Below are 15,398 nucleotides of genomic sequence, written 5' to 3'. Positions count from 1 at the left end.
TATCACCCCCCCCACCCCCAGGAGGGCCTGTTCCTTCTCGGTTGACGGTGGCCACCTCTTCCTGTCCGTCCCCTGGCAGAGATCACCAAGCCACCCTCCGATGACAGCCCGGCCCACGGCAGCGCCATCGGGCCGGTCGTGGGCATCATCCTGTCGCTCTTCGTCATGGGCGGGGTCTACTTCGTTTGCCAGCGCGTGGTGTGCCAGCGCTACACGGGGGCCAGCGGGCCCTTCCCGCACGAGTACGTCAGCGGGACCCCCCACGTACCCCTGCACTTCATAGCCCCGGGCAGCTCGCAGCACGGCCCCTTCCCAGGTAAGGAGCCGGCCTGTGGGAGGGCCCTGGGCACAGGCGGGGTGAGCGGGCAGGACGCACCCTGGCGGTGGGGACAGGACGGGGCCCACCCACCTGAACCTGGGTCTGTGGGCAGCGGGAGCCCGGGAGCGTGTGCCGCGTGGGGACGGCCCGGCCCCTGACCCAGCCCGTCCCCCTCCGCGCGGCAGGCATCTCCTGCGGCAAGTCCATGATGAGCTCCGTGAGCCTGATGGGCGGCCGGGGCGGGGCGCCCCTCTACGACCGGAACCACGTCACCGGGGCTTCGTCCAGCAGCTCCTCCAGCACCAAGGCCACGCTGTACCCTCCGGTGAGTGGCGCGGGGGCAGGCCCGGGCACCGCGGGGTCCCCACCGTCGGTGGCCGGCCCGGGGACCCTTCCTGTGACCTGGCGTTTCTGGGATTATCAGCTGTCCCGCCGTCCCGGAGCATGGTGACCACGCTCACTCTCCTCCCTCGGCACGTCTTGTCGTTTTTCCCTTGTGACATTTTTTTTCCGTTCAGAGAGGGTGCTCCTTCTTCATGTGGCCAGTCTGGGAGCCCCACGAAAGTATCAAGGGCGGAGTCTCATCAGCCCACCTCCCAGGTTGCCGCGGGTCATCTCAGTGTCCTGCAGCCCCGTCTTTGATCCCGGCGGGCCCACCCTGTCCGTGACTGTGCCTCTCGTAGGGCCCGTCTGGACGGGTGCTCCAGGTGTGCCTCTGTGACTTTCTCCTTACCGTCCCTGCATGCGATGTTCCCTCCCAGGGCCTCGCTGGGTCCCAGACCACAGCTGGATCATTTTCCAGAGCGTGGGCCCCCACAGGTGACTTTGCGGCTGAGGTGCTCCCGGAGCGTTCGGCAGCCCGAGCGGGTGAGGGCCTGCTCCTGGCCAAGCCGCACGCTGGAGGGAAATGTCCCGCAGAGGGTGAGCCGCGGAAGCCCCCAGGGCCCGAGCCCCCTACGAGTCCCTGCCAGGCGACCTGTCCCGAGGCTGGGGAGGAATCCCCGAGAGCACAGCCCCAGGGACCCGGGCGGGCTTGACGCACGAGTGTGAAGCTGTGTGTACAGGCATCGGGGCTGGCTTTACGCACTTCTGTGCTTTCTGATCCTTAAAAACCCAACTTCACGCAACAGGATGTCCTTCTACGGCGAACTCTGTCCCTTGTGCTTTCTCGGGGGTCTCCAGGAAGCCCCACCCGCCGGGGCTGGCTGTTCTGCCCTCTGCTGTCCCTCATGTCCGGGCCGTCCCCTCCTTAGCATCAGGAGAAAGCGGGCAGCAAGGGTCGCTATCACGGCTTCACCCGCTGGAAACCGCATCTCCAGGAGGCCCCAGGCCCGTCTGGGGGCAGCGAAGCCGAGAGCCTGGAATTTAGAATACCACTCACCGTCCCTTCGGTCCTCTCTGCTGCCACCGTCCCCTTGACGCTCACGTGGGCCACGTGACCAGCTAGAAATACCCGCGATTGTGAAAGGGCAGCTCACTCCAGGACAGCCCCCCCGACCCCGTACCCCCTTGCAGATACCAGGAGGCTCGGTCCCCTGGCTCTGCTGGGAGCTGGGGGAGGGGTCTTATTAGCGGCAAGAGATGGCTCCGTTGGCAGCCACCGATTCTGTTTTTTCAAGTTGATTTATTTTGAGAGAGAGAGAAAGAGACCATGAGCAGGGGAGGGGCAGAGAGAGAGGGAAGAAAGAATCCCAAGCAGGCTCCTCGCTGAGGCAGGGCTCGATCCCACGAACCCTGAGGTCATGACCGGAGTTGAAATCAAGAGTCGGATGCTTCACAGACTGAGCCACCCAGGCGCCCCCAGCTTTTGTTTTAAAAACCTTGTTGAGCTGTAACTCACATACCATACCAGTCACCCGCTTAAAGGGTAGAATTCGCTGGTGATTACTGTATTCACAGATATGTGCGAGCATCACTGCCATGGATTTTAGAACATTTCATCAGGCCAAAAACAGACCTGCATGAAGCCAGCTGTTTTTAAATTAACTACAACGGGCACCTGGGTGGCTCAGTCGGTTGAGCGTCCAAATTGGGCTCAGGTCATGATTTTGCAGTTGGTGAGTTCAAGCCCCACGTCTCACTCATTGCTGTCAGAGCAGAGCCCACTTTGGATCCTCTGCCCCCCTCTCTCTCTGCCCCGCCCCTGCTTGCCCTCTCTCTCAAAAAAAAACCAAAAAACCCAACAAAACAATAAGTTAACTACATTGTTTCACATCAGTAACATATGTTCATGGCACAAAATTCCAAAGGTACCTTGGAACGAAAGTACAGTGGAAAGAGGGTCGGTCACCCTCTCATGCTGAGCTTGAACCCCTACCCCTAAAAAGCTACATCCCCTGGTGAGTTTTCTGTGTGTCCTCGGGGTAATCTGTACACAGGGAAATACGCAAGGGTACAGACTTTATTTTCCCAGCCAAGAGAGTAATGTTTTGACTTTCGGAGATCGTTGTAAATTCACATGCAGTTGCAAGAATACAGAGAGACCTCATCTGCCCTCCACCCAAAGGCAACGTCTTGCATAACTGATGTTGTCTTGGGCCTGCCGTGCCGCTCGGACACACTTGGCGTAGACCGTGTAGCTTTCACACCTGTTTGTCAGTTTTGGAGGCTGGAAGTCCAAGATCCGGATGCTGGCAGGTTTGGTGTCTGGGGGGGGTGGGGGGGCAGTTCTGGCTCATAGATGGCCGTCTCCTCCTTCCATGCTGGAAAGGGTGAGGTCTGGGGCCGAGCGCTGGTCCCGATCACGAGGGCTCCCCCCTCAGGACCCCATCAGCTCCCTAAGGCCCTGCCTCCCTCAGGGGTTAGAACTCAACATAGGGCTTTTGGAGAACACAAATCCTTGGTCTGTGGTAATAGCACAACAGAAGTGCCAGGGCATCGATACGATATTCTTTGGCCCTATTCAGTTTTACCCGTTTTACGTATGTGCTTTTTTGTCTCGAAGACTTTTCCTTTTCCTGTTTCTAATTTGTTTAACGTTTACTTTGGAGGGAGAGGCAGAGCATGAGCGGGGGAGGGGCAGAGAGGGAGAGGGGGACACAGGATCCAAAGCAGGCTCCAGGCTCTGAGCTGTCAGCACAGAGTCCGACGCGGGGCTCGAACTCATGAACCGTGAGATCATGACCTGAGCCGAAGTCGGACGCTTAACCGCCTGAGCCACCCAGGGACCCCAAAGGCTTTTTCTCAAGAGCGATTTTAGCTTCACAGCAGGACTGAGAGGACGGTACAGAGATTTCGCACGTGCCTCCGGGCCGTCCTGCACAGAGTCGTACCGTACTTGGTGAGGAACAGTGGTTGATGAAGGCCTGTGGACACACTGCCGTCGTCCAAAGTCCAGAGCGTGTAGTACGGCTCACTCTTGCTCTGGCACACCCCGCGGGCCTGGACAGGCGCACGGTGACACACATCCACCGTCGTAGGAGCCCACAGAGCAGACACCGCATCACCCCGGCCAGAAGGAGGCGCTCTTCTGAGCCCAAGTCACTGAGGGCCTGGACCCGTGGAACGTGGGAGACTTGGTGGCCAGCAGTGCGCTGGGGGCGTGGCACTGACGCCCAGCAGAGGCAGGGGTCTGGGCAGAGGCCCAAAGCTCACCTTGCAGGTGGAAGTGAGGAGAAACCAGGTCCAGTTCGATTTGTGGGCAGACGGGGAAACAGGACCCCAGGACCTGGGCTGTGGGGGCGCCTCCAGCAGGCCCTTTCTGCTGTGCTTCCCTGCCTGGTCTCTGCTGCTCTCTCTGAATGACAACCCCCCACCCCCAAGATTGTGCCCTCCCAACTTGGGGGTCAAATTCTGAAGACCCTCCAGGCTGGCTATTTGGGCTGAAGAGGACCCCTCCCAGAATAAGGAGTGGGGCCCCTCGCTGCCTCCCAAAGGGCACTTCTTATAGGTTGCTCACCACGTGTCACCATGGGACCCATTTTAGAGATGGGGAAACTGAGGCCCAGAGAGGTGAAGTCCCTCACCAGGGGGCACGCTGCTGCTGGGAAGTGATGGAACAGGACCCACACACATCTGCCTGGCCACAGAGGCCCCTTTTTTATGTTTTTTAATTTTTTAATGTTTTATTTATTTCTGAGAGAGAAAGAGAGAGAGAGCATGAGCAGGGGAGGGGCAGAGAGAGAAGGAGACACAGAATCCAAAGACAGGCTCCAGGCTCTGAGCCAGCCATCAGCACAGAGCCCGACGCGGGCCTTGAACCCGCAAACCATGAGATCATGACCTGAGCTGAAGTTGGACGCTTAACCAACTGAGCCACCCAGGCGCCCCCACAGAAGCCCTTTCTACTGCCTTCAGGGACCTGGGGGACTCCAGCCCTTGAGGGCAGGCGGGGACAGCCCCGTTCGCATTCAGCAGTGGGATCTCGGGAAGCAGGATTGGGCTGTGCCCCCACGAAAGCCCTGCGTGCTCACCTGGGCCGTGTGGCGGGTGGGGTGTTGCCGGTGGTAGTTGCCGGGGAAGACGCAGACCTGGGTGGGTGACCCCTCCCCACGTCCCTCTGGCGCTCCGTGGGGCCGGTGGTGTGCTGTGTGTTACACGACGGGCTTGTATTGTCAGCACAGTTTGGGGGCAGTGCGTCCCTGGGCAAGGGGTCCCTTTCCCTGATAAACTTGGAGGTGCCGTGAGGGCCAGCAGCAGGGCTGGGGTCCCCTCTCTCACCTGGAGACCCCCGTACGTGGTCAGGGTTCCAGCTGAAGCACAGAACCACCTGAGTGCTGGGGATAAGGGACGTCTCAGAGGAACTCGTCTTTGCACCGGGGTGGCGGGGGGAAGATACGGGGAAGTCGCAGTCCAAACGGGGACTCAGAGGAGTCCCTGGGGGGCCATGTGCCCACTGATGGACACCTCGGGGCCTGTGGGGGTCGGCGCAGGGCGCTGGCGCAAGCATCCAGGGACCTCTCCGGGGTCGGGCCGAGCAGGTGTGGGCCCGGGGTCACTGCTGGTCTGCGGGGTGGGCGTTCGGGCCACAGGCAGCGTTGCTTCTCGCTGTGACAACCTTCGCGGGGGACAGCCGCGGCTTCCCGTCCGCTTTCCAAGTCTCACGAACGCTGAGCCAGAACGGTTCAGACAGCGCGGGGCCCGCGTAGCCAGGTAGGCCCCTTGCAGACCTGCCCACCCGCCCAGGCCGGTGTGGACGCGCCGGAGGGGCGCCCGGTTCTGTCCGGCCGCCGTAACCCCTGCTCGGCTCTCCTCAGATCCTGAACCCGCCGCCGTCGCCCGCCACGGACCCCTCCCTGTACAACGTGGACGTGTTCTACTCTTCGAACATTCCCGCCACCGCCAGACCCTACAGGTACGAAGTCCCTGCCACAGCCCCCCACACGCGCCCCCGTCTGGGCCTCCAGACGGGCCTGTGGTGGAGGAGGGCCCTTGTCCCCATTTGCTGGGGGAGGAGACCTGGGAGAGAGGTGCAGGGCGCTGGAGGCTCTCCCGGCCCCTCGGACCACACCTGGCTTGCCTCCCCGTGGAGCAAACCGGACCTACCCGCTGAGTCCGGAAACCAACCAGATCCCATGTTCTGAGCAGGCTCTAGAATGTAGAAGCGGCTCTGGGTTTGTCGGTTTTAAGTTGGGACGTGCCCAGGCAGGCGTGGCCTTGAATGGCGCCACCAGGGGATTCCCACTGCCCAGGGAGGCCAGGGCACAGGGGCCAAGGTTTGACTGGATCCAGCGGTGGGACCCCGGCAGTGACACCCCCCTCTTGCTGCCTCCGTCCCGTGAGGACCAGCTCCAAATCTCACGAGCGCAGGTGTGGCACCGGCCGCGGCGGGCCCTCGATCAGAGGATCCTCTCGGCCCCCAGGCGGTCCGTGTTGGGGTGGCCCCTGGGTTGGGACGGGGCATTTGGGATGCTGAGAAGAGGGCTCTGGGTGTGCCGGCCTCTGTCCCGGGGCCAGGTCAGGGCCTGGGGTGACCTCCAACCCAGTGGCCTTAGCCTCCAGGGCCTACCACACAGGTGCGGAAGCATGAGAGTGGCCAGCCCCTCCCTGCTCCCCAGAGCTGCCCGGAGCAGGGGAGCCTCGGCGCCGCGCGCCTGCCATCTGGTGGCCATTTCAGGAACTCCGGGGCCCGAAGAGGAGAGAGTCACTGCCCCGGTCAACGACCTGCAGTGCTCTCCCCGCCGCCAGTGCCCAGCAGCCTTGGTGGTGGCCGTCCCCAGGCTGTCACATGCGCGCTCGGTCTCCAGTGCGCATCCTGCCTTTATCATCATGCCCTTTTTTTTTTTTTATGTTTTTATTTATTTCTAGGAGAGAGAGAGAGAGAGAGACAGCGTGAGCAGGGGAGGGTCAGAGAGAGAGGGAGACACAGACTCTGAAACAGGCTCCAGGCTCTGAGCTGGCAGCCAGCACAGAGCCCGACGCGGGGCTCGAACCCACGAACCGCGAGATCATGACCCAAGCGAAAGTCGGACGCTTATCCGACTAAGCCACCCAGGCGTCCCTCATCATGTCCTATTTTTGTGGCACCTCTCCCCTCCCACTGTCTCTCGGGGTCCCTTCCTGCCCCTGGGGTCCTGGGAGCCCCATTGTGCTGCTGCACTTTCTCAGCACCCAGTGCCCCTCACCGGCCCCAGGGTGCTGGCTCCACCCCCTTGCCCCCCGCGAGCCCCGCTGGGGCCGTCTAACACGCCGTGACCTCACCCCAGCTCAGGCTGTGCCGCAGCCCTGACACGGGACCTTGGGGTGCGGGAGACGTCCGGGAGGCAGGGCGTTTGGGGGCACCTCCTGGGGTCCGATTGCTGTAGACCCTTCCAGGCTCACTGGCTTCCGATACTAAGAGGAACGATAAAATGGGGAACGATTGTCAAACGCTTTCTGGTGTCAGGCACCGTTTCTAGCACTTTCCATGAAGAATCTTATTTAATCCTAACAAGCCTCATTTGAACTGGGTACTGTTACATCGTCCTTATTTTATTAATGAGACACTGAAGCCCAGAGAAGTTGAGTAAGCTGCCCCAGGCCAATCAGGTAGGCTCTGGAGGCCTGTTCTCCACGAAGGCAAACACAGGGCACCCGTGTGGCTCAGTCGGTTCAGCGGCCAACTTCGGCTCAGGTCATGATCTCACGGTTCGTGGGTTCGAGCCCCGTGTCGGGCTCTGTGCTGACAGCCAGCTCAGAGCCTGGAGCCTGTTTCGGATTTNAGGCGTGGGGGGGGGGCCCCTTCCCCTCGGGGCCTGGGCTTGGACCCCCTGGGTGTAGTGGATGTGGGGAGTGTGGCTCAGAGGGACCACACAGCCACGGGGCCCAGGGGCCTCCCCAAGACGAGGTGCCACGCCCCTCTGTCCCCTTCAGGCCCTACATCATCCGTGGCATGGCGCCCCCGACGACGCCCTGCAGCACCGATGTGTGTGACAGCGACTACAGCGCCAACCGCTGGAAGGCCAGCAAGTACTACCTGGATTTGAACTCGGACTCAGACCCCTACCCGCCGCCGCCCACGCCCCACAGCCAGTACCTGTCCGCGGAGGACAGCTGCCCGCCGTCGCCCGCCACCGAGAGGAGCTATTTCCACCTCTTCCCTCCCCCTCCCTCCCCCTGCACGGACTCGTCCTGACCCCTGCCGGGCCACCCTGGCCTCTCTCCGCACCCTTGTAAATAGTTTTAAATATGAACAAAGAAAAAAATATATTTTATGATTAAAAAATAAATATAGTTGGGATTTAAAAGAACAACAACGACATGAGAAATGTGAACAGCGGTGGGGTGGGCCGGGCCGGGGAAGACTTTGTACAGTGGAGAAAATATTTATAAACTTAATTTTTTTTAAACGTCACTGCCATTCTTTTGTGCCCTGTGTGCTTTTGAGCTGAGCGTCCCCACAGGGTGAATCCCGACCTCCGGCCCTCCCCGGGACGGCTGTCTGGGTTGTGCACTGATCCTCCTGAGCACCGTGTGTCTCTCCCGGTCGGACCCCCACGGGGTGGGCTGAACCTCNGACCTGTACGGCCGTGAAGGGCCCCAGCTCCGCTGCTTCTGCTCCGCTGTTACCAGCCTGAAGTTCTAGATGGGTTCTAAGAAAGACACGCTGCGTTTTCGCTTCGCACGGGGCTCCGCAGATTCCGCGGCCGGTCTCTGCTGGCATCTGACGTCTGTGCGTGCTGGGCCCAGGTTACTGCCATCCACGGAGATGGTGCCGTGGGCGGGGCCGGGGCTGCCCCTCCTGGCCGTGTACTCCGGGTGGCTCCCAGTGAATGGGGCTGGCAGGGTGGGACGGGTCCCAGCGCTCGCACCCTCCCGTTTCGTCCTGTCCTTCCGGCACACACGCCCTGTAGAGCCTGGTCCCCGCAAGGGCAGTCAGTCAACACTGCCCCGGGCCAGCTGTGTCCCCACCAGGTTGGTACAGAAGAAGTCGGGTAGATAAGGCCTGCTCCCTGCCCCTGGGGGTGGGGGGCGGGTCCCCACCTGCTGAAGGAGACTGAGAAGTCGGCAAGTCATGAGGAAGCTGGGCTGCTCCCCCGGCGCCAGGCAGGAAGGGACTAACCCCACTGGAATGTCGCAGGGAGGTCAGGGGAGAGCCACCATGTTTAGTCCCCGGGACACTCAAGGCTCCGTGCGCGGCGATCTGGAAGAAGGGCCTCCTGGCAGCGCCGGAAGTGGAACCCTTGGCCAGCCCCCCGGGCCTGGAATGCCGTCTCCTGGAGGAGACTGTCTCCCAGATGGGGGGACCCCCGAACGCTCAGATCCTGGGGCCCCCGTGCCGGGGAGGCAGGAGGGGAAAGGTGGTAGCCCCCAGGGCCCCCCAGACTGCCCGGCCAGGGGACACGGCTGGGACGTCCGGCACCCACATCTGCCAGGCCTGGTTTCCTGAGATGTCTGGGGAGCTGCCTCCCCTGCTCTCTGATTGCCCAGGCGTTCCCGGGGGTCACGGTCGGCACTGGCGGTGAGGGGGGCCTGGCAAGACACGCAGGTGCTGCTGCCCCGGGGGGGACCTGCGCTCAAGGCCCCTTTGCAGGCAGGAGGGACCCGATCTTCCTGGGAAGGCCAGCTTCACTTATTCAACATCCACATGGCCCCCTCTGGTAAGGAAGGGTGCTGTCACCGCCCCCGAGGACTGTCCTTCAAGACCTCCTGCCCGGATGGGTGGATGCCTGTTGCGAAGCCTTGCCCAGGGAGCGCCTGGCAAGGAGCAGCTCCTTGGTAAATGGAAGCTGTGACCTGTTAGAGCTCAGAGACGTGACGTGCTTGCCCGAGGTCACACCGCTCAGACCAGCAGAAGCAGAGGGTGTACCCAGAGCCCTCAGGCCCAAGGTGGGGCCCCCTGGCCCAGAGGGCTGCTTGCAGGTGGGTTTGGGGCCTCCCAAGCACCCAGGATTCCTGTTCTTCCAGCCTGGGCCACAAGCCCTGAGGTGCTAATGAAGGCACTAATCTCAGTCTGGCCAGACTGGGGTGGGGGTGGGGGCTTTGCTGACTCAGAAGCCGGAGCTGCACCCACTGTGAGGCTCCACTGGGACCCCGTCCACTGTCCTGCCCTTCCGTTTGGTCATGCAGTGTGACGGTCCCCTCTGTTCTAACAGGGCCAGCCAGGGCCAGGCAAGAGCGGGGAGGAGAAGCGGCCTGTGCTGCTGACCGCTGGTGACCCCCTGCATGGGCCGAGGGAGGGTTGAGACCCCTCCCCGCCCCCGGCATGCCAGGCATGTCTCCAGAGGTCACTCTGCGGGACCCTTTCCTGCCATGAGGTCAGCTGGGCGGACGGGGGCCCAACCCGCTGGCCGCCTACTGTCCCCCAAGTAAATCTGTCTGCCTTCACTAAGCACCCACTATGTGCAGAGCCCTGCACGTTAGTCACATGCTAGGGGACCCAAAGATCAGACAGTGGCTCCTCTCTCGAAGGCGCTGCAGACAGTTTCCAGAGCTGAGGGGGAGTGCGTTGTGCTGAGATATCCCAGGGCCCAGAGAGAATATCCTATGTAGATGGGAGGGCAGGGAGGGCTTCCTGGAAGAGTTGCTACCTGAGCTGTGTCTTAAATAAGGGGGTGAAGTTAACATGGCTTCTTTCACTTAAATAATTCACATTCATTCACAATGGCCCCGCTAGGTAGATGGTGTCCCCAGGTTGCAGTTGAGGAAACCAAGGCTGAGGGGAAAATCGACTTTTTTTTTTACTAATTTGTTCAATCGTTCCTCGACACAGTAAGTAGTACTGACAGCTGGACGCTGCTCTGTGTGTCCAAACCTCCAAACCATCTCACCTCTGCAGTGACACCCACGACTTCCCAGGTCTGAGTCCTGTGGGCTCTCACTCCCCACTGGCCCCACCACGCGCTCCGCTCAGCCCTCCCGCTCCTCATCCAGAGTGGGTGAGGGGCTCCTCCTTGCCCGGGGTCCAGCAGCTGCCCTGGGCACATGAGAAGAACCCACGTGGCCACATCTTGGCTGTGTCACTGCCAGGCAGGACGCTGGGGAATCGGGGTGTGGCAGATGTGGACGTTTCTGTCCCCGAGAAACCTGGGTGCTTGGGGGGCCGGGTGGGACTTGGCTCTTGTGGGGTTCCTTCTCGGGACCCACTCAGCTGACTCTTCACATCACTGGGACCCCGTATTGGACCATCCTCAGGGACATCCAGCTGGCTCGTCCCGCCGAGGGCTTCTCCCAGATTCCCCCCTCCCCTCCCCAAATGCCCTCTCCTCTTTTCTCCCCTCGTAAGCTGGACTGGACAGCTTGATCATGACCAACACTAGTGGCTGCCCTTTCCACCAACCCTTGGGCCACAAACAGTCCTTGGTAGGAAGAACGGTACTCGCCTCCTTGGCAACCCAGACAATCTTAAGGCATTAAAGGAAGAGAAAGAGAACTAAATTTCCGTATTAAAATGGACAGACCTTTCCTATCTGGCCCCACAGCCCTCCAGCTTCGACACATGGCTTGGCCCAGCGGCTGCCTGGCCTTTGAGGCATGTCCTCCGTCAGGGCNTTTCTGACCCTCCCTTGCTCAAGTGCTCTCTCTCTCTCTCTCTCTCAAATAAATAAAACGTTAAAAAAAAATTAAAAAAGGAAGGACAATGGGGGGCCGGTTTCCCCAAGTTGAGCGCATTCAATTTAAAGCCTTCTTCTGAGTGTATGTATGGGTTAAAATGTCCTTTCTTTCAAGAAATCATGGTAAGAGCATACGGTGTGTGTTTTTTTAAATCACTACTTTAAAAATTTTTATTTAAAAATCATGACTTGATAGAATTGAACTTGACAGCTCTGTGTCTGTTCCCACAAGTTAAGAGGCTAATAGCTGGGTATGTGGGCATTCATTACACTTCTATGTTTAGATGGATTGGAAATTTAAACAGTAAAAATTAAACCATAAGAGGATTAGGGGGAAAAGGGGGAAGGTGGTGATTCACGAACCTCGAGAAGTTTTATGATGCTGAGGCCAATGCAAAGGTTCAAAATCACTCTCCTGCTTAAAGCTTGTCAATGGCTCCCTATGGCCCTCAGGAGATAGGCTGAGCTCAGATATCTCCTCTTCCTCCAGGAAGTCCTCCCTGACTCCAACCCTTCCAGTTGGGTTAGCTCATCGTAATTGGAGACTTTTGGGGTCTGCTTATGCTGGGGGAGGTACTGTATTATTTCACTTAATTACAGTGCAAATGTCCCTGTGACCCTCCTAAGTGTCTGGGGTGAAAGAACCCGAAGCGTGTACTGGCAAGTCCTCTGAAGGTGAGTGAGTAAAGGGATCTGTGTGTGTGGCTGGGCTCTCCCCAGGCTCCCAGCCCTGGCCCAGCCTCCGTCTCAGGCACCGCCCCCCTGTGCAGGGGTTCCCTGCTGCCTCCCCGTCCCCCTCTGGGGCCTGGCCCTCTGGCCTCTGGCCAGGAGCTACTTCTGCAGCAGAGATTTGCTGTTCTTGCTCTAATCCGCCCTTTCCAAGGTGGGGCCAGCCGTGAACGCGCCCCTTCTTACGCAGAAGGTTTTCCTGGCCCCGGTCCCCTCAGCTGAACAGTTCCTTTGCTTATCGTCCAGGGTCTCCAGGGGTCCGTCCCCCAGACCCCGATCGCCTCCACCGGGTCCTCTGACAAACGTTCACGCTGCGCCCTTCCTCTGCGGGTTTCTCAGCCAGGCCGGCCTGCTCCGGCCCCACCCCGGGTCATCTGCACACCTCTCCTCCCCGGAACCTTCCGCAACGGCACACCTGAACCGGTTTCAACCCTGACTGTGCTCCTCGCTAGCTGTGTGGCCTTCGGCCAGGCCCACAGCCGCTCTGAGCAGCAGGATCAATGGCGAAGAATGCCGGCCGTTGGCTGCTGCCTCCCTAGGGGTCCGGTCACTTCGGGGCACGGACACAGGCCAGGAGGCATTATCAGTACTGGACGTTACAGATAAGAACGGGAGACTCAGAGGTTAGATCACCCAGCCCAGCTCACTCGGCCCATATGGCCCACCCCTGGTGCCCGAATGCTTCCTGGGCTTCTGTTCCCCAATCTGTAAAATGGGGACAGCAGTCCCCTACTGTGATAGAGCCGCCAGTCTCCCTAGAGTCAGCATCAGGCTCTGCGGGGAAGCGGCGAGCTGGGGGAGGGGCACGTTTGCACCAGAGGCCCGGCTTCCCAGGCACTGGCGTTGGCCCAACTCGGCGGGGTTTCATTCTCCCCGTGTGGCACCGGGGCTCAGAGGGCGCCTGAGTCCCTGAGACCGAGGGTGCCGGGGGGCCGGCTGGGGGGGGTGCAAAGGATGGGGGTGTCGGGCGCAGAAAGATCCCGAGCATCTATCTGCGAGGCAACCTGGTGGCCGCACCACTGGTTGGCCCTCCCGACCCGCAGCGGCCAAACCCTTGTCACTTTTCTCAGGAGGCGCCCGGAAGCTCACAGTAACCAGCCTGCGGCGAGCAGGGGCGGCGGGCCCTGCCCAGGCCGCACCACTGGGGTGAGCTGCCCTAAAGACTTGGGAGACAGGCAACCTCCCCGCACGGGCGCCCGTTATGACGCCCCGCCGGGTGCCCACCTGAGCCTGGGCACCGTGTAGCCACCTCGGCCACCTCCTGTCACAGCACCTGCCCCACCTCCTGTGCCCGCCTCCCCAGCGCTCCACAGCTCGGCCCTGGGGACTCAGGTCTCTCCCCCCGCCACCTGGACCCAGGAGCCTACCGCTCTGTCCTCCCCGTTCCCGGGTTGAAAGCCACCCGCTCCAGAGGGGCCCCCGCCCTGTGTTACAAGGGGTGTGTGACCCTCCTCCACAGACGGTCCGAGCCAGGACCCTCTGCTCCCCACGCACCGTACAGGCTGGGCCCAGAACAGGGCTCACCCGAGGGCTGCCCACGAGAGGCCAGCACGCCCCCTGGGGCGTTCCGCCGACCTCGCGTGGCTGGGTTCCACTGTGACCCTCACCCTCACCCGGCCTGCGCTGCTCAGCCCTGCGGCCAACTTCCGCCCTCCGGTTGATTTCCTTGTGACTCTGGAAGGAGCCTCGCACCTACCGAGAAGCCAGACAGGTTATTAGAAGGTGCCTAAGATGGGCCAAGCTGGGCTACTCCCATGTGTCCCGGCCCCGCCCCACCCCCACCCCCGCCCGAGGAGGCCGGGCAGTGGATGGGGGGTCCGGGCGCGCGTTTTGGAAACGGTTCCGGTGTAAATCCTTCTGTAAGGCAAAAGCAACGCCACCAACCAGCGCACTTTCCTCCCCCGCGGGGCGACGGGCCGCTAGGGGCACAGACCCCTCACCTGGGCCCCACCTTGACCCCGCCTGTGGCACGACCACCACTTGGAAGGGAAGGGCCGGGGACGGACGACCCCCCGCTGCCCTATAAAAGGGGGCCGTGGAGAATGCGGGCATCGATCCCGCTACCTCTCACATGCTAAGCGAGCGCTCTACCACTTGAGCTAATTCCCCAGCTCGCGCGGCCCCTGGCGGCGGGGACGTAATGTGGCGCACGTCATCACGGCCGCCCCGGACCCTCCAGCCGTGCGTCCGCGGCTCCCGCGACCCCATTGGTCGCCTTGCTGCGCCCAGCTCCATGGCCAGGATTGGTTTGGGTCGATTTAGTTTTAAACAGCATCGGCCGTCGGATTGGTGGTCCGCAGCGTCCGTCAGGCGGAGGCCCTGCTGTTGCTACGGCGTAGGGGGACCCGGCCAGGTTTCTCCTGCCTTCTGATTTGTTTCTCCAGACTCCGGGGTCCTAGAGGTTCCGGATCCGTCAAGTCCATGGGAAAAGAATGCTCGCCTCGCGCTTGACTGACGGGGCCTGTGAGCCAATCGGAGTGGGCGCAGCCGGGCCGCAGGGCGATCCAATAGGCTGTAGGGGGCGGGAGAGGGAGGCCAATGAGCGCGGACCTGGGGGCNCGGGCCCCCCCCGGCTCCGGCCCGGCCGTCCGCCCCGGACAACTTATCCGGGCGCGGGCCCGCGAGCGTGTCAAGTTGAGGCGGCAGCTCGCCGTAGACTCTCGAAGGCCATTGTCGGGCTCCGTTCTGCGGGAAACAAGTTCTGTGTGGTGGTGCCCTGAGGGCCGCAGAGGCATCGGGACACGCCGGACGCGGTTCGGAGTATGAAAGTCGCCTTCCGAGCGGCTTCTTAACTCCGGTGTTGTGACTCGAATGTCGACCTGGTCACGAACGCCTCCCTGGCGAATATAAGCAATGGGAGGGTGGTCCTTCGTGCGGCCGCAAGAACCTCCCTCTTAAAGCAGCCCGCCCGCCGTGGACTTGGAGGGCTTTCCTCCCCGGTGCTGCTCGCTCCAGCCCACCTTGAACTTGGCGGTTGTCAGAGCACCGAGGGGGTCCTCGCAAGTATCCCCGTGTCCGACGCTCCAGCCTCCGGGCTTCCCGTGGTTCCCCCGCTTCTTGTTAACGCTTTCTCTGCGGTCGGCTAGAGCTTTGTTTATGTTTTGCTTTTACGGGAGGGACGCTTGGTGGTTTTCCTTCCGTCCCCACCGCACTTGTTACTGTAGATCTTGTCCCACTTTGTTAATGGGACGTTTACTTTGATTCGTGTCGTCAAGGTCACGTTGCAGGTGGGCTAGCGAGTGGGAGAGGGACTCCAGATTTGCAGCCGCTGGAGTGAACGTCTCCTAAGCGGTGGCGGGGCTTCAGCTTGTCTTTACCGCGGAGTCCGAGTGGCTGGCGTTCGGTTTCGGCTTCAGCACTTGCTGGCTCCGTGACCTTGG

The 15,398-nt window shown here is 61.3% G+C and overlaps 1 protein-coding gene and 1 non-coding gene across 2 annotated transcripts in view; one reads left to right on the top strand and one right to left on the bottom strand.

Annotated features, from left to right (window-relative positions):
* LRP5 (LDL receptor related protein 5) overlaps nt 1-8,090 on the top strand; it is a 72,214-nt gene extending 64,124 nt beyond the window's left edge. Inside the window, 4 exon segments of the mRNA XM_077766541.1 lie at nt 80-316; nt 505-644; nt 5,515-5,612; nt 7,610-8,090. Coding sequence (XP_077622667.1) covers nt 80-316; nt 505-644; nt 5,515-5,612; nt 7,610-7,871 — 737 coding nt within the window. The 3' untranslated portion in view covers nt 7,872-8,090.
* A 5,964-nt stretch (nt 8,091-14,054) lies between these two features.
* On the bottom strand, nt 14,055-14,127 carry TRNAA-AGC (transfer RNA alanine (anticodon AGC)). Its single transcript has one exon. It is a non-coding gene; the product is annotated as a tRNA-Ala (tRNA).
* Nucleotides 14,128-15,398: the final 1,271 nt, after the last annotated feature.

This window comes from Crocuta crocuta, unplaced genomic scaffold (assembly GCF_008692635.1).
Source record: "Crocuta crocuta isolate KB4526 unplaced genomic scaffold, BGI_CrCroc_1.0 scaffold636, whole genome shotgun sequence".
Lineage (NCBI taxonomy): Eukaryota > Metazoa > Chordata > Mammalia > Carnivora > Hyaenidae > Crocuta > Crocuta crocuta.
The sequence above is the reverse complement of the archived record's forward strand: the minus strand, read 5'-3'. Positions and strand labels throughout refer to the sequence as shown.